The 18,553-nt window shown below is 41.3% G+C and overlaps 1 protein-coding gene across 2 annotated transcripts; it reads left to right on the top strand.

The window, feature by feature from the left end:
* Positions 1–15,315: 15,315 nt before the first annotated feature.
* Positions 15,316–17,825, top strand: LOC110603129 (protein PEROXIN-4). 2 transcript variants are annotated; one of them, XM_021740816.2, is made up of 6 exons: positions 15,316–15,443; positions 15,745–15,815; positions 16,032–16,151; positions 16,424–16,552; positions 16,878–17,007; positions 17,585–17,825. In XM_021740816.2, the coding sequence occupies exons 2-6, from the start codon at positions 15,810–15,812 to the stop codon at positions 17,671–17,673; spliced, it is 474 nt and encodes a 157-aa protein (XP_021596508.1). In that variant the 5' UTR covers positions 15,316–15,443; positions 15,745–15,809; the 3' UTR covers positions 17,674–17,825. The 2 variants fall into 2 exon arrangements, with proteins under 2 accessions (XP_021596508.1, XP_021596509.1); XM_021740817.2 differs by lacking the exon at positions 15,316–15,443 and adding an exon at positions 15,482–15,616.
* Positions 17,826–18,553: the final 728 nt, after the last annotated feature.

The raw sequence follows: 18,553 nt of genomic DNA, 5'->3' as shown, positions 1-18,553 counted from the left end.
ATCTTCAAACCAAAGCAAAAACTTGTGAAAATCGTGAAAGATTTGAAGGAAGAACTCAAAGATTGGTGAGGAACGGCGAAGAGCTCACCTTGGCCGACAATGGGGAGAAAAGCTCGCCCGTTTTCGGCTAAGGGACCCTTTTATAGTGGTTGGCCAGGCCACGTTCGGGGGCCGAACGTGCCTCCGCATGCATGCCATGTTCGGCGGCCGAACTTGAGGTTCGGCGGCCGAACCTGGACTTTCCTCACTTATGCCTTCGGGGGCCTAAAGCACACCCGAAATGCATGCATGTTCGGCGGCCGAACTTGAGGTTCGGCGGCCGAACCTGGGTTTTCATCCAAGGTTGTTTCCATGCAAAAACTCATTTCCATCTTGCTTTAAACCATAAAACACATTAAAACATTTTATGAAAACATGGTTTTACCCTTCTAGAGGTTTCCGACATCCGAGATTCCACCGGACGGTAGGAATCCCGATACCGGAGTCTAGCCGGGTATTACATTCTCCCCCCCTTAAGAACATTCGTCCCCGAATGTTCCTCAACTAGCACATAGTATGGCATAGACACATCATACATACAAAGCACATAAAACTCACAAGAACTATCCTCAGAAAAGATAAGGATATTGCTGGAGCATGGACTCCCGTGCCTCCCAAGTGCACTCTTCCATATTGTGGTGGTTCCACAGGACTTTCACCATCGGGATTTCCTTGTTCCTTAGCTTTCTGATCTAGGTGTCTATGATCCGTACTGGCTGTTCAACATAGGTGAGATCTTCTTGGATCTCTACATCAGGCTCACTAAGAACCTTACTCGGATCTGACACGAACTTCCTTAACATGGAAACATGGAAAACCGGATGGATTCTTTCTATTTGAAGCAGGCAAATCCAGCTTGTACGACACATTCCCAATCTTTTGCAAGAATTCAAAGGGTCCGATGTATCGTGGGGCTAGTTTACCTTTCTTCTCAAAACGAACCACTCCTTTCATAGGAGACACCTTGAGCAATACCAGATCCCCCTCCTGAAACTCTACTTGTCGTCTGCGGATGTCTGCATAACTCTTCTGTCTACTTGCAGCAGTCTTGATTCTTTCTCTGATTATGGGTACCACCCTGCTGGTAATCTCTACTAGCTCAGGCCCTGCCAAGGCCTTCTCTCCAACTTCCTCCCAGCAAACAGGTGACCTGCACTTCCTTCCATATAAAGCTTCATATGGAGCCATCCCGATGCTAGCATGATGGCTGTTATTGTAGGCAAACTCCACCAAAGGTAGATGCTGCCTCCAAGAACCGCCAAAGTCCAGCACACACATTCTAAGCATATCCTCGATAGTCTGGATGGTCCTTTCTGACTGTCTGTCAGTCTGGGGGTGGAAGGCAGTACTGAAATCCAACCTGGTACCCATGGCATTCTGCAGACTCCGCCAAAACCTGGAGGTGAACTGGGGCCCTCTATCCGATACTATTGAAACAGGAACCCCATGCAGCCTGACGATCTCATCAACATACACCTGCGCCAACTTGTCCACAGAATAGCCACTCCTGACAGGGATGAAGTGAGCAGATTTGGTGAGTCTGTCCACAATCACCCATCTGGAGTCTAATCTGTTGGACGTCGCCGGTAACCCCACTACGAAGTCCATAGCTATATTCTCCCATTTCCACTCTGGAATAGGTAGCGGGTTAAGCATTCCAGCCGGCTTCTGATGTTCCAACTTCACCCTCTGACACACTTCGCAGGCTGACACAAACTGTGCCACTTCTTTCTTCATCGCTGGCCACCAATAAACTTTCTTCAGATTCTTCATCGCTGGCCACCAATAAACTTTCTTCAGATCTTGATACATCTTGGTGGCTCTGGGGTGAACGCTGTATCTTGCATTATGAGCCTCCCTCATAATGTTTCCTTTTAGCCCTATGTCATCTGGTACACAAAGTCTGCTCCCATAGCGGAGGATCCCCTTACTGTCAAATCTGAACTCACTGTCCTTGCCTGACTGAACAGTCTTGGCAATCTTCACTAACTCTGGGTCCTCATGCTGTTTCTGAGCCACTTGCTCCAGAAACACAGGTGTCACTCTCATCTGGGCCACTAAAGCACCTGTACCAGACAACTCCAACTATAGACCTTCATCAATAAGCTTGTAAAACTCCTTCACCACTGGTCTCCTCTCTGCCGTAATGTGGGATAGACTGCCTAGTGACTTCCGGCTTAGGGCATCTGCCACGACGTTCGCCTTACCCGGATGATACTGAATCTTGCAATCATAGTCACTCAGCAGCTCTACCCACCTTTTCTGTCTCAAGTTCAAATCTCCTTGACTCAGGATGTACTGCAGGCTCTTATGATCTGTAAAGATCTCACATTTTACCCCATAGTGGTAGTGCCTCCACATCTTGAGTGCAAAGATTACAGCTGCCATATCTAGGTCATGCGTGGGGTAATTTAACTCGTGCTTCTTCAGCTGTCTAGAAGCATAAGCAATTACCCTTCCATTCTGCATTAGTACACAACCCAGTCCCACACGGGACGCATCACAAAAGACTGTAAAGTCTTCCTCACTAGATGGCAGGGCTAACACTGGTGCTGAAGTCAACCTCTTCTTAAGCTCTTCAAAACTCTCTTCGCACTGGTCGGTCCACACAAACTTTTGATTCTTCCTGGTTAACCTGGTCAGAGGAGCTGAAATCTTTGAGAAGTCCTGAACGAACCTCCTGTAGTAACCTGCCAAACCCAAGAAACTCTTGATTTCTGTCACTGAAGTGGGTCTAGGCCAGTTAGCCACAGCTTCTACCTTCTTGGGGTCCACCTCTATCCCATTTTCTGACACCACATGCCCCAAGAATGAAATGCTCCTCAGCCAGAACTCACACTTAGAGAACTTGGCATACAAGCCATGTTCCCTCAAGGTCTGCAAAACCAACCTCAGATGATGGGCATGCTCCTCTGCATTCCTGGAATACACTAAGATATCATCTATGAAGACAATAACAAAGTGATCCAGGTATTGGCTAAACACTATGTTCATGAGATCCATGAATGCTGCAGGGGCGTTGGTTAACCCGAACGGCATTACAAGGAACTCAAAATGCCCATATCTGGTCCTGAAAGCTGTCTTTGGCACATCTTCTTCTCTAATCCTCAGCTGATGATATCCAGATCTCAGATCTATTTTGGAGAAACAACCCGCTCCTGCTAGCTGGTCGAATAGATCGTCGATCCTTGGCAATGGGTATCTATTCTTGGTAGTGACTTTGTTCAACTGCCTGTAGTCGATACAAAGTCTAAGGGATCCATCCTTCTTTCTCACAAACAAGACTCGTGCACCCCAAGGTGAGGTGCTCGGTCGGATGAAGCCCTTTTCTACCAGCTCTTGCAACTGTTCCTTCAATTCCTTCAACTCGGCTGGAGCCATCCTGTAGGGAGGGATAGAGATTGGTCGGGTTCCAGGCATCAGTTCTATCTTGAACTCTATCTCCCTAGCAGGTGGTAAACCTGGCAGCTCGTCTGGGAAGACGTCTAGAAACTCTCTAACCACTGGCACCGAGGCGGGCTCTCTAACCTGACTGCTAAGCTCTCTCACATGAGCCAAATACCCCTGACATCCCTTCCTAAGCAACCTACGAGCCTGAAGAGCTGATATCAGACCTCTAGGTGTACCCCTCCTGTCTCCCCTGAAGACAACCTCTGACCCATCCTGACCTCTGAACCTGACTACCTTGTCCCTGCAGTCCAAGGTAGCACCATGGGTAGATAACCAGTCCATCCCTAGAATGACGTCAAAATCTGTCAAGTCTAGAACCACAAGGTCGGCGGAAAGGCATCTTCCCTCAACAAAGACTGGACTGCACTGGCAGACTGACTCTGCCACTGATGGATCACACTTGGGTCCACTGACCCAGAGAGGACACTCTAACCCAAAGATCATCAGACCCAACCTCTCGACGGCTCTCGGAGCAATAAAAGAATGAGATGCACCAGGGTCCATCAAGGCATACACATCTGAACAACCAATGACTAAATTACATGCCACCACAGTGTTAGATGCATCTGCCTCCTGTTGAGTCATGGTGAAGATCCGTGCTGGAGCTGATGGACCTTCACCTCTAAAACCCGCTGAAGAAGAGGCTGCTCCTCTCCCTCTACCTCTGCCACTGGCCTAAGTCACGGCTGGAGCTGCTGGCTGAGCCACACTGCCAGAAGCCGTCTGCTGAGACTGTGCTCCAAAAGCTGCCCTAGAACACTCCCGAGCCATGTGTCCTTCTTGCCCGCATCTGAAGCAGGCTGTTGTCCCAGCCCAGCAAACTCCCCTGTGTGGCCTACTACACTTTGCACAAACTGCATTATCCGCACCAGAGCTCGAGCCACTCCCTAGTCCCAGACTGGACTTGACCTTTTTCCAAAACTTGTTCTTCTTGGGCTTCCTAGTGGTATTACTCCACTTTTTGCTACCTGAAGCTGCTGCACTCAGAGAAGAAGAGCCTGGGGTCTTGGAACCAGAGGGCTGTGCCACTGACTGTCTGACTGTTCCCTGAACGATGGCACTGGCCTCCATTTTCCGGGCCATATCCACTATGGCATGGAAGCTCTCCCTATCTGCTGACTGGATCAAGGAGGAATATCTGGAGTGGAGTTTCATGATATACCTCCTTGACCTTTTCTGGTCCGAGTCAAGATTTTGCCCTGCAAATGGCAACAGCTCCAAGAATCTGTCTGTGAACTCCTCTACACTCATATCATCAGTCTGCCTCAACTGCTCAAACTCTATCATCTTCAGCTCCCTTGAACTATCGGGAAAAGCCCATCCTGCAAACTCGTTTGCAAACTCCTCCCAAGACATGCTGTCTACTCTCGGGTTCACATTATTCTTGAACCACTCTCGTGCCTTCTTGCACTTAAGCGTGAACCCAGCCATCTGAATGGCTCTACTGTCATCAGCCCCAATCTCCTCTGTGATCACCTTAACCCTTTCAAGATACACAAATGGGTCATCCCCTTTTTCATACTGAGGAGCACCCAGTTTCATGTAGTCGGTCATCTTGACCTTGCTCCCACTGGCTGAGCTAGGTCTAGGAGGTTGAGTAACTGGGGCTGCTGGTTCTGTAGGTGGTGGAGGTGGGGGTGCAGCATTCCCCGAGGTGGGGTTTGCCGGGTGAGGATAAAAGGGTGAGGGTGGATAAGCTGGGTACTGGGGGTGAGGTGGATAGAAAGGTGGATAAGGCATGTAGGTAGGGTAGGGGTTAAAGTTGGAGTAATCCGAGGTGCCTCCCATCGGATACCCTGAACCCTATGGGAAGGGTGGATAATGGGGTGGAAAACCATACCCCGAGGCCTGAATGCCTCCCTGTGACTCCCCTGTCCCCTCTTCCGACATGCTGACATCCAGATTCCCATCCCTCCTCTGGTCCTCTTCCATAACCTCCCTCACATCTGAAGAACTTCCTCCTCTATCTGTCCCCCTTCTGCTAGCATCAAAAGACCTTCTAGGGTCCCTTGACACTCTATCTCTGCTTGATCTACATGACATTGCCCTAGGCAATGCAGGAGGACGGGCGCTCGTGCCCTCATCCTCAGGTGGCACTCCAGTCAATCGTGCAGATCGACGAGTTCCCCTCATCCTGTTTTCTGAAAGGCAGCACATAACAAGCAAACATTAGCATCACATGGTTCATGTGGGCACACATGAACCCTCATCACATACATCACATATCATTAATGCACATGCATATAATCATGGCATTTCACATCATCAATCAAGACAGGACTCTACATCCTATCCTAGTGGACATGATCTTCCTATTATGCTTGACCTTCTATAACATCTATGAGCCCGACACTCTAGGTCCGACCATATGAACCTAGGGCTCTGATACCATTCTGTAACGACCCAAAAATCGGACCGCTACCGGCGCTAGGATCCAGGTCGGCTTAAGGCCGCCGGGACCCGTAGCAAGCCTAACATACATCCTGAAAACCTGCTTAATCCCATACATGATCAACAATATACATAGAAATTAAAACTTTTCTTTCATTCATAACTAAACTCAACCTGTGCATGCACTGAACATAAACATGATCATAGCTATGACCCCTCTGTGGGATCTCATCAATGCCCCAATGGGCGATACATCATAAGTTGAGTTGGTTTACATAATCATCATAAAACATCTAGGATCATGTATTAAAAGGGATACCTTATACATAAAGTCAAGCACAACCTCTAATCCTCAATATCATTACACATAACATGACTATTCAACTTTACATCATCATACAATTTATCATGTCCACTTCCTATCTATTACAAACATATGACTTTACTCTTCTTGACTTCTGTGTCTAGCCCGTACTTGCAATCCTGGGGGATTAGGGAAAAGGGGTGAGCTACTAGAGCCCAGTGAGCAGAATAATGAAAAACAACATTTAAAATCTCATGCCATCATGTAATGCAACACATCACAACAAATCACATCTTGGATGGTATTGTCACTAATAGTCCTCTACATTCCAAAGTGCCGGGACGTAGAATGGGTCAACCGGTCTTTCTCTTAACATAACATAACATAGCATTCCAATGTGCCAGGGACGTAGAATGGGTACAACCTGGACTTTCTCTTACATAGTGCCAGGGACGTAGAATGGGTACAACCTGGACTTCCATACCATATCATGCCATAACATCATCATACCATATGAGGACTAAAGGATCATCCAATAACCAATCCACATCATCATCATAAATGCAATGCAACATATTCGTGAATTCTAATGCAAACAACCTAATTCATCACATGGCATTCATGATGCATGAACATGCTAAAAACTTTATAATTTATTCGTTTTAAAACGTAAAGGTTTATTCTACTCACCTCTTGGCTAGCTCTGACAAAGACTGAAGCAGCTGACTCACTGTTGGGGTCCTCGGTTCCTCGGGTCCGAACCTACACAGGTAGACTCAAATGAGGGACCAAACAACTAGAACATAACTCTAAAAACATCCCCCAAAAATCCCCTAAAACACCTCAAAACAATAATGCAAAAACATGCAAAGGAAGGCTGAACAGGGCACTTTCGGCGGCAGGTTCGGCGGCCGAAAGTCCCTCCAGAGCCGAAAGTTAGGCAGGTTAGGCGGCACCTTCGGCGGCCGAAACTCCCAGACAGAGGCGAAACTCATGCATGTTCGAGAGAGGGACGACCCAAACTTGGAGATGGGAGATTTTCAACTTCTTGGGTCTCCAAGCTCAAAACTTGTTCAAAACTTGAAAATCTTCAAACCAAAGCAAAAACTTGTGAAAATCGTGAAAGATTTGAAGGAAGAACTCAAAGATTGGTGAGGAACAGCGGAGAGCTCACCTTGGCAGACAATGGGGAGAAAAGCTCGCCCGTTTTCGGCTAAGGGACCCTTTTATAGTGGCTGGCCAGGCTACGTTCGGGGGCCGAACGTGCCTCCGCATGCATGCCATGTTCGGCGGCCGAACTTGAGGTTCGGCGGCCGAACCTGGACTTTCCTCACTTATGCCTTCGGGGGCCTAAGGCACACCCGAAATGCATGCATGTTCGGCGGCCGAACCTGGGTTTTCCTCCAAGGTTGTTTCCATGCAAAAACTCATTTCCATCTTGCTTTAAACCATAAAACACATTAAAACATTTTATGAAAACATGGTTTTACCCTTCTAGAGGTTTTCGACATCCGAGATTCTACCGGACGGTAGGAATCCTGATACCGGAGTCTAGCCGGGTATTACACTGCCGAACCTGGTTTCTGCCAAAAGGGCAAAAACTCGGCTCACACATGCACAAACGCCTTCCAACCTTTCAATCAAGCATACAACTCAACCAAAACATGCATAGAAACATACATCAGCTCCTAGGGGCTTCAAACTATCCTAAACCCCAACTACAACACATCAAAAGCAACTCAGCAACCTACATTGTCATAAACTCACAAAAACCCTATCAACATGCATAAACTCTAACACATGCATCCTTCCCCAAGAATCAACTTAAAACTTGTTTAAAACATAAAAAGAGTTCAAGATCGACCCTTACCTCTTGAAGATCGAGAGGGAAGGCGACCTAAACTTGGAGAATGGAGGGAGAGAGCTCCTGAGTCTTCCAAGCTTCAAAACTTGCTTTATGCTCAAAAATCTTCAAAACAAGGTTGCAAACTCATAAAAATCATGAAGAATGGAAGGAAGAAACTCAAAATCGGCGAGGGACGGCGGAGAGCTCACCTTGGCCGAAAATGGGGAGAAAAGCTCACCCGTTTCGGCTAAGGGACCCTTTTATAGGTGGCTGGCCAGGCCATATTCGGGGGCCGAACGTGCCTCCGCATGCATGCCATGTTCGGCGGCCGAACATAAGGTTCGTCGGCCAAACCTGGACTTCCCTCACTTATGCTTTCGGGGGCCTAAAGCACTCCCGAAAGGCATGCATGTTCGACGGCCGAACTTGAGGTTCGGCGGCCGAACCTGAGTTTTCCTCCAAGGTTATTTTCATGCAAAAACTCATTTTCTTTCTAGTTTAAAAACATAAAACACATTAAAACATTTTATAAAAACATGATTTTACCCCTTCTAGAGGTCTCCGACACCCGAGATTCCACCGGACGGTAAGAATTCCGATATCGGAGTCTAGCCGGGTATTACATTCTCCCCCCCTTAAGAACATTCGTCCCCGAATGTTCCTCAACTAGCACATGCAATGCATAAAACACATCATACACATAAAACACATGAAACACACAAAACTAACCTCAGAAGAGATAAGGGTACTGCTGGAGCATGGATTCTCGTGTCTCCCAAGTGCATTCTTCCAAATTGTGGTGGTTCCAAAGGGCTTTCACCATCGGGATTTTCTTGTTCCTCAACTTTCTGATCTGGGTGTCTATGATCCGTACTGGCTGCTCAACATAGGTGAGATCTTCTTGGATCTCCACATCAGGCTCACTAAGAACCTTGCACGGATCTGACACGAACTTCCTCAACATGGAAACATGGAAAACCGGATGGATTCTTTCCATTGAAGCAGGTAAATCCAGCTTGTACGACACATTCCCAATCTTTTGCAAGATTTCAAAGGGTCCGATGTATCGTTGGGGCTAGTTTACCTTTCTTTCCAAAACGAACCACTCCTTTCATTGGAGACACCTTGAGCAATACCAAATCTCCCTCCTGAAACTCTACATGCCTTCTACGGATGTCTGCATAACTCTTCTGCCTGCTTGCAGCAATCTTGATCCTCTCTCTGATCATGGGCACCACCCTGCTGGTGATCTCAACTAACTCTGGCCCTGCTAGGGACCTCTCTCCAACTTCTTCCTAACATACAGGTGACCTGCACTTCCTTCCATACAAAGCTTCATAAGGAGCCATCCCTATGCTAGCATGATAGCTGTTATTGTAGGCAAACTCCACCAAGGATAGATGTTGCCTCCAAGAACCGCCAAAATCTAGCACACATATTCTGAGCATATCTTCGATAGTCTGGATGGTCCTTTCTGACTGTCCGTCAGTCTGGGGGTGGAAGGCAGTACTGAAGTCCAACCTGGTACCCATAGCATTCTGCAGACTCCGCCAAAACCTGGAGGTGAACTGGGGCCCTCTATCAGACACTATCGAAATAGGAACCCCATGCAGCCTTACCATTTCATCCCTGTCAGGAGCAACTACTCTGTGGATAAATTAGCGCAGGTTGAGAGGGTCAAGGTGATTACTGATGAGATACGAGCTGATGACAGCAGAGCCCTAGGTTCATATGGTCGGACCTATAGTGTGTTGGGCTTATAGATGTCATAAAAGGTCAAGCACAATAGGAAAAGTCATGTCTACTAGGATAGGATGTGGAGTCCTGTCTTATATGATGATGTGAAATGCCATGATTATATACATGTGCATTAATGCCATGATATGAATGATGTGTATGTGATGCGGGTTCATGTGTTCTCACATGAACCATATGATGCTAATGTTTATGTGATGTGTACTGTTTTTCAAAAACAGGATGAGAGGAACTCGTCGATCTGCATGATTGACTGGAGTACCACCTCAGGACGAGGGCACTGATGCCCGTCCTTCAGCATTGCCTAGGGCAATGTCAAGTAGGTCCAATAGAGAAAGAGCAGTAAGAGACCCTAGAAGGTTTTTAGATCTGGGTAGATGCAGATCAGTGAAGGGAACAGTTCAGGGAGGAATGTCAGTTGAGTTGGGGGATGAGATGGATGTGGATCAGAGGAGGGATGGCAGTTTAGAAGTGAGCATATCGGAAGAGGGGATGGGAGAGTCCCAAGGAGGCACCCAGGCCTCGGGATTTGTTCAGCCACCTCACTACCCGCCCTTCTCATAAAATTTCGGGTATTCGATGGGAGGTACATCGGATTACCCCAGCTTTAATCCTTACCCTTCTCACATGCCATACCCATCTTACTACCCACCATACCCACAGTACCCCATGTACCCACCTCCACCTTACTATCCGGGCACAGCAAACCCTACTCCAGGGGATGCTGCACCTCCTCCTCCACCAGCAGAACCCACAATTCCAGAAACCCCAGTACCTAAACCTAGCTCATCTGGAGAGAGCAAGGTCAAGATGACCGACTATATGAAGCTTGGTGCCCCTCAGTATGAAAAAGGGGATGACCCTAGTTTGTATGGATATCCCTTTTGATACATGATCTCTCCAAAGTAATGATTCATGAATGTTTTATGTAAACCAAACTTAATGTATGAATATTAACCCATTGGAGCATTGATGAGGACTCCAATGTGGGGTTGATGATTTTAGTTATGATTTTAGTTATGATTTTATGCATGCACAGGTTGAGTTTGGTAATTGAATGAGTAAAGTTCAAATTTTTATGTATATGTTGATCATGTATGGGATTAAACAGGTTTACAGATTGTATGTCAGGCTTGCTACGGGTCCCGGCAGCCTTAAACCGATCTGGATCCTAGCGCCGGTAGCGGTCCGATTTTTGGGTCGTTACAGGGCTGTGCTCCACCAACACAATCATCCCATTGCTTATTTTAGTCGCAAAATAGCTGAGTGACACTTCAATTGCCGGCATACGAGCGAGAATTGATTGGGCTTGCAAAGATAGTCTAGCATTGGCATCCGTATTTCTGGGAAAGGGTCCATTTATGTTATATCCCAACCAAGAGTCCTGTTATTTGACACCATCCGCAAATAAATGGCTGAATTTGAAACTCTTCAAGAATTATGGGCCAAAATTCAGCAAGGACAGCTAGACGACTCCTGGTCATATTGTGACGGCTTAATCTTATATAAAGGGCGAGTCTATCTCTCCCCCATTTCCATCATGATTGCCCCAGTCTTAGCCGACATTCATGACAGCACTAATGAAGGGGTTCACAAAATTTTGCACCGTGTACGCCAGGACTTCTACTGGAAGGGCTTAAACTATGTTGTTCAAGAACATATTGCCTCCTACCTTGTTTGCAAACAAAATAAGGCTGATCATTTGCAACCAACAAGATTGTTATAGCCTCTGACACTTCCTATACAAATTTGGTCAGATTTTTCTATGGACTTTGTTGAAGGATTACCAAAATCTGGGGGAAAGTCGATCTTAGTGGTGGTCGATCGATTTTCTAAGTATGCTCATTTTATTCTAATGGCGTATCCCTACACAGCATTGACAATGGCAAACACCTCCTTTGATCACAATGTGCAATTACATGGGTTGTCGGAATCTATCGTGAGTAATCGCGATGTCATTTTCACTAGCACCTTCTAGAAAGAACTTTTTCGACTGTGTGGTACAAAGTTAGCCTTTTCCTTTGCCTACCATCCCTAATTTGATGGCCAAATTGAAGTTGTTAATCGCACTATTGAAATGTATTTACAGTGCTTTGTTGGGGACACACCAAGAAAATAGGTGAAATGGCTTCCTTGGGCACAACACTTCATTCCACACTGCCTTACTCTCCTCTCCATTCAAAGTTGTTTGTGGATGTGAGCTACCCTATTTGTTAGCATACATAGCTGGATCCTCTCATGTTGATGCCATTGATCATGCTCTGATGGATCGAGACACAGCCTTACAAGACATCTGTCTTCACCTCCAGCAGGCTCAAAACCGAATGAAGGAATTTTATGATAGAGGGCATAGAGACTTAGCATTTACTCCCAGTGCTTGGTATGGTTAAAACTGCACCCTCATCGTCAACACTCTATGGCAGGGAAGCTCAAGAAAAAGCTTGGGCTTTGATTCTATGGCCCTTTCAAGATCCTTCATAAAATAGGACAGGTTGCCTATCAATTAGATATGCCACCAGATAGCAAAATACATGTGTTTCATATTTCATTGCTTAAACCATTCACGGGCTCTCCACCATAAATTGTCCCCACATTCCCACCCCTCAAAGATGGATGCATCATTCCCCTTCCTTTGGTGGTCTTGCACTCTCGCTTGGGAGATTTTAGTGCATTGGCAAGGTCTACCATCCACTGATGCCATTTGGGAACCCATCCCCTACTTTCGGGAAGCTTATTTAGATTTCCAGCTTGAGGACAAACTCCTTTTTTAGGCGGGGAGTAATGTTAGAAACACATTCAACGGTAAGGTCGATGCAAAAAGAGGACAACCGGAACTATAAGATAAAGAAGGAAATAACATCTCAATTAGCAGCAATGATTGATTGTGATTTCAGCAGCAATTTAAGATGGTAATCAGCAGTAATTTAATATTGTAATAAGCTTAACTCAAGTCTTAAGTTTAGGCTACAATTAAGCTTACTTTTCCTTGTTAAACTCCATGTAATCTCTCTATATAAGAAGAATATGTTTATGAAATAAAGCAAGCAGAATTTAATTACCAACACCAGAGGTCTCAAGCTCCCTCTCACAAGCTTTCTTCTCTGTCATCATAGGTCATTTCAAGAAGGGTTGGAATATCAACAAGGGGGATCTATCCCTTTTCACTGAGGATTTCGCTCTTTCATGACCCGTAACTCGATCCACGTTCAGGGCACATAACATCTCTTATCTCTTCCATGTTCTTCCTCTTTCTTATTGTTATTTGTTGAGAGAAAAAGCATTTTTATCTCCATTGTTGTGAGAGTTATTTCTTAACTCAACAATTCATTGCACCTAACATGTGAGGAAAATTTCAGTCTTCTAATTTCAGTATTTAAAGAAAATTTAGAGACGAAAGATTTCAGTAGTGGGTGGTGGATTGTACAGAAATTGGCTTGTGTGGACAAATCATAGGGTTGATATTTAAAGACCTAAATTCTACCAAGTAAAGATTAGATTTGTACTGCAAGATTTAGAATTCTAATTTTTTTAAAGATAATTAATCTCTAATTTTTTTTATATTGACTAATGGGTTAATTTTGTTAGATATAATTATTGGATGATATTTTTTATGTTGATACTTGAATTAATTAAAATATTGAGTATGAAATTATAGTAATTAAAAAAATTATAAAATTATATAATTTTGCTCAAATTTATTTTTGCTTTTGTTGTACGTATTGAATAAGATCATAAAAAACTTTCAACATGTGTAGTCCAATTATGCATACGCAAGGCGTCAACTAGTGTAACCACTCTATCTCAATCATTTTTTCGTTGATATGTGCTTTTTCATCCGCTGAGAGCCAACTCGCTTCTCTGTGCTAAATTAGAACTCCTCTAATGTGACCATGTTGAAACAAAGAGTGCCTCTCCATGGTTGTTTTTCTTCGCTTTTTAAACCTTGATTGTGGTTTGCATGTTTATCTTTTGTTTCTTCATAGTGATGATGGTGTTTAGAGCTGTTGTTGGAGTCCTCTACTTGTTAGCAATGATTTAGGTACCATAAAGTTGGAGAGTTTTATTAATGTAAGGGTTAAATAAATTGAGTTGAGCCTAGTCGAGTTTTAAAGAGTTTAAGTTTAGTTTGTTAAAATTTTTTCGAACTAGAGTTTATTCATTTGAAACTCGAGTCGAGTATAAGAAAGCTCAAGTTTGACTCATTTAGCAAATGAGTTTAGACTAGTCGAGTTTAGTTTTATTGAGTTTAATCTCAATTAGTTCAATTTATTTACATGTATAATAAATTTTTGTTTAAAACTAAATCATTTTAATTAAATAAGTATATTTATAAATTAGCTCATAAACTTTTAAAGATGAGTACTTAAATCTTAACGATCCAAATATATGTAAGTTTTAAAAGTGTAATTAAACTATATAGAACTGAATTTTAAAAAATTTAGATTTGACTCGTAAAAATATATGTATGATTTAAATTTATTTCTCTTATAATAATAATCTCAACTTGTTTAATGAGACTATTCACGCGTCTATTTGCGAGTCTGCTCATAAATTTAAAAACGAATCAAGCTCACGAATTTTAACGAGTCGAATATTATGGAGGTCAACTTTGACTCGTTTACTAAGCAAGACTAAAAGTTAAATGCAAATTTAATTCGTTTAAAAATCAAGTCGAAATCGATCAATTTCTTATCGAACCGAATTTTGAATAGTTCACGAATTCATTTACGCCTCTAATGGCATGTTTAAGGTAGGGGACAACTGCTCATTTTGTAAATCCTCTCTTCTTAGTAAGGCCTTGGGCTTTCTTGCTAGTTTAAGTCTACTTGCAACTCTTTTATATTTTGACCTGGAAATTCCTTTTTTTTAAAAAAATTTATGTTCAGGCTAATGTCTCATTGATGGTGTATTGGACTTTGATCTCTTTTGCTCAACGAATTTTATATGCAATAAAAATAAAATAAAATTTCATAAAAACTGTGGATAAGAAAATTAGAGGTTTATATATGATTTAGAAACATTTTATCTAAAAAATATTTTTTTTATCTAAAAAAATATTTCCTTTTAATTGTAAGAAACATTCAATAAGTTTGAGATTTAGACGTAGATGGTGGAGATGGTCCAAGTTTTTAAATATCAAAATATTATATGTGGGCCGGGATCAAGCTTCAGCGTATATCGGTTCGATTTGGATTTTTGCCAATTTATTTTATTTTCTTTGTTGGGCTCTGGTAATTTCTGTAAATTATCTTTTTGTATTTGTCTTCGTGGCCCTTGAAAAAAAAATTCAGTGTATATATTTTAATAATAAATTTTTTTTAATAATAAATTTTCATTTTTATAATTTTAAAAATTAATTATTATATATATGTATATTTTTTTTAATTTTATATTAATTAAAATATTAATTTTTTATTTTAAATTTGAAAATATTTTATTAGCTAAAATTTATTTAATTTTAAAAGTAAAGTTTAATGTTTTATTTGAAAAAAAATTTTAACTTAAAACTTATTTTTATCTGAATCCAAATCAAAGAGTGGACTTATTTCCAAAATAATGTACCGAAATCGGACCCGTTACCAGTTTAGCCCTTTCTTTTCCAGAAGTCGAATCAGATCATCAAAGTTTTGTCTATCGCATCTCAGATAGCTTTGCCAGGTTAGCTTCCGATTCCATGCTCATAATGACCATTATCATCTTAATCATTTATTTCGATCTGCTATCAAAACTGCCATAAATCTGTAGGACGCTAAGAAAATCCCAATTTTTGGGATTACATACCTGTTTGTGGATTCGCAAAGTTTCTTTGTTAATTTACCCTCGTATAGAGGGTCAGTGTTTGCTTTGTGTTTGCTTATGAAAGATGTGTAATTGCTTGATGAGTCTGAGATTCGGAAAAGCGTTGAATTACGAATTTATAATTATTTCTAATATTTAACTTGATCCTCCAATCTTGCAGTTGTATTATCACCGTTGGATTTATAGGCCCTCTAGGGTTTATTGGGTTACCCAGAAGGGACTAGCATGCAGGTTAGCTTAATTTCTTGTTGGGTCTTCTAATTATTTGTGTATTTCATGTGTGTGTGAAAGAGAGAGAGTGAGAGATGTTTCTGTTGGACAATGGACACCATGGAGCTTAGATTTTGAGGTTTTGGCCTCAACAACACAAGGAAATTGGAATTCATATGGGTTTGAGAAAACTGAGCCATATCTACAACGTTTACACATGTCTTGTGCCATGTGCAGGCGTCAAGGGCAAGGCTGTTCAAGGAATACAAAGAGGTGCAGCGTGAGAAAGCAGTTGATCCTGATATTCAATTAGTTTGTGATGATTCCAACATTTTTAAGTGGACTGCTCTGATCAAGGTAAAGTTAGTCTTAACCCTCCCATTTGGAATCAAGAATTTTATAAGAATTGCATTAAATTCTTTTCTGACAATTCTTTTGTTTAAAATGGAAGAATTTAATTCTTTTTAAGTTAAAAATTTTTCATTTCCAAAGAAGCTGATATCTTGCATGATTTTGTAAGAATTCATTTGATTTTTTTTCTTTCGAAATGAATCATGTCAAATGAAATAAGAGAATTTTGTGGTAATTGGGTTGTTCAATTTGTTGATATTGTCACCTTCTATTTGCAGGGACCAACAGAGACTCCTTATGAGGGTGGAGTCTTCCAACTTGCTTTTTCTGTTCCGGAGCAGTATCCTCTGCAGCCTCCTCAAGTGCGCTTCTTGACAAAAATATTTCATCCAAATGTGCATTTTAAGGTATGGATTTATGTAGCATTAATATATTCTTTTGCTATTGCTCTCTCTCTATATAAGAGTCTGGATATTTAGTTGGTGATCATCAAGCCTTTAAATAATTTTAACTGAGAATATTGCAGTTGGAACACTTTTCCCGCATGTTTTCAGAGAACTATTGTTTACCTCTAATGTTTGTGAAACAAGGTTGGGTAAACTTATAAATTCGGCCTGATTCTGGTCTTGGCTTAGCTCTTTTTTCTTGTCATATAGATTATGAAGTGTTTTAGATTTATGCAGATAATTATAATGATGAGAAAATTGGCTGAGATATTAATTTCTCTGGCAGACTGGAGAAATATGCCTTGATATTTTGAAGAATGCATGGAGCCCAGCCTGGACACTTCAGTCTGTTTGTAGGGCCATAATTGCTTTGATGGCCCACCCTGAACCTGATAGCCCTTTAAACTGTGATTCAGGTAAATCCATCCATGTCTTCTCTTTTAACATAAGGGATTTACTCTTAATAGGAAAGGCTTCTTTAATGTGTGACCCAATGAGGGAGGAAAAAAACTATTTTTTAAAGAATTAGTACATGCAACATGAGAATGGGGAAACAAAAGGAATAAAAAGTTAAAAGATGAGATGATAACTAATTATTCATGAAGGGCTCCAAAACATTAAAGATGTGCTTTTCTCAACATATGGGATTTACTTCAATATTGCTGCTTTCTAAGGTTTTCTAGTAAAGTTCCAATCTAGGCAGAGAGGTATAGATATAGGAAGGAGGTGGGATTGTGAAGGCTCAGTATTAGTTCAATGCTGTATGAAGTACCAGTTAGCATGTAAAAGCCAAAATCTGAAAAGAACATCCAAGTCTAGTTCTTAAAAAACGAATTTCATTGGGTAGCTATGAGATTGGATATTAACTAAACTAAGAGTATTCTTTGAGCTTCGACTAATCAATTAAAGTGATACCCATGTTCTTTGTGCATGCAACAGTTGTTTTGCGCATGGGGATGACGTTTCCTCTCACTGACCACTTCTTTCATACAGGCAATCTTCTACGATCTGGTGATATCAGAGGTTTTCAATCCATGGCAAGAATGTATACTAGACTTGCTGCCTCGCCAAAAAAGGGGTGAATTTCTTTGGTCAGTAAAGCATGTTGTGAATGAGTGTGGAGCAATTATTATAAATGCCAAAAATAATTTTCTGAGCTGTTAAGTGGAACTATTGTTGTATGCTTTACCTTTAAACCTGACTCATTAAATTATTTCAACAGCTTTGTTTGCTCTTTCTTGCTGTTCTTTTCTCTGCATGATACAGAAAGTTTAGGAAGAGTTCACATAGATATCCACTTTCGCACTATGTTGGGCACTGCCTTGACACTGAAGGTCAAACTGAACGCTTATTCAATCTAAAGTTTAGGACCCTTATGGTCGGATTAGCCATTAAATCCAATACGAACCAAATAACAATAGGTGGATTAATTTGGATATTTTATTTAATTTCTATAATTTTTATCGATAAATAATCATTTTACATCTATATCAATAAAAAAAAGATATAATTAAAATTAAAATAAAATAATTAGATATAATATTAATTATATTTGTTTATTTTATTATTATTATGAGAAATGTAATATTTCAATTTAATTATTTTTATTCTTATCATTTCTGAAAAATTAAAATTAGCTATATGTTTATATCGATAATATATGTTGCAGACATATTATTTTAATTTTTTTCAATTATTTTAGGTGCAATAGCTTTTTCAATTTTTGTAAAATTAAAATTAATTATTTTTTGAAAAAAGAATTAAAATAACTTGTAAAATTATTTTTTTTGTTTTTATAAAATTAAAATTAGTCATATATCTGAAAAAAAAAATAATGTGTAGAAATTATTTTAACTTTTTTATTTTATTTTTACTTAATTTTTGTAAAATTAAAATTAAAGTTATAATTTTTATTTTTGATGTTGACTTTTTATTTTGTTTTCTATTATTAAGAATGTAATG

The sequence above is a fragment of the Manihot esculenta genome, chromosome 16 (assembly GCF_001659605.2).
Source record: "Manihot esculenta cultivar AM560-2 chromosome 16, M.esculenta_v8, whole genome shotgun sequence".
Classification (NCBI taxonomy): domain Eukaryota; kingdom Viridiplantae; phylum Streptophyta; class Magnoliopsida; order Malpighiales; family Euphorbiaceae; genus Manihot; species Manihot esculenta.
The sequence above is the reverse complement of the archived record's forward strand: the minus strand, read 5'-3'. Positions and strand labels throughout refer to the sequence as shown.

Bases quoted from the DNA above. Each gene is read 5' to 3' on its own strand.
- LOC110603129 (XM_021740816.2), top strand. The intron at 16,152-16,423 runs GTAAAGTTAGTC...TTCTATTTGCAG, and splicing joins AGTGGACTGCTCTGATCAAG to GGACCAACAGAGACTCCTTA. The intron at 17,008-17,584 runs GTAAATCCATCC...TCTTTCATACAG, and splicing joins CCCTTTAAACTGTGATTCAG to GCAATCTTCTACGATCTGGT.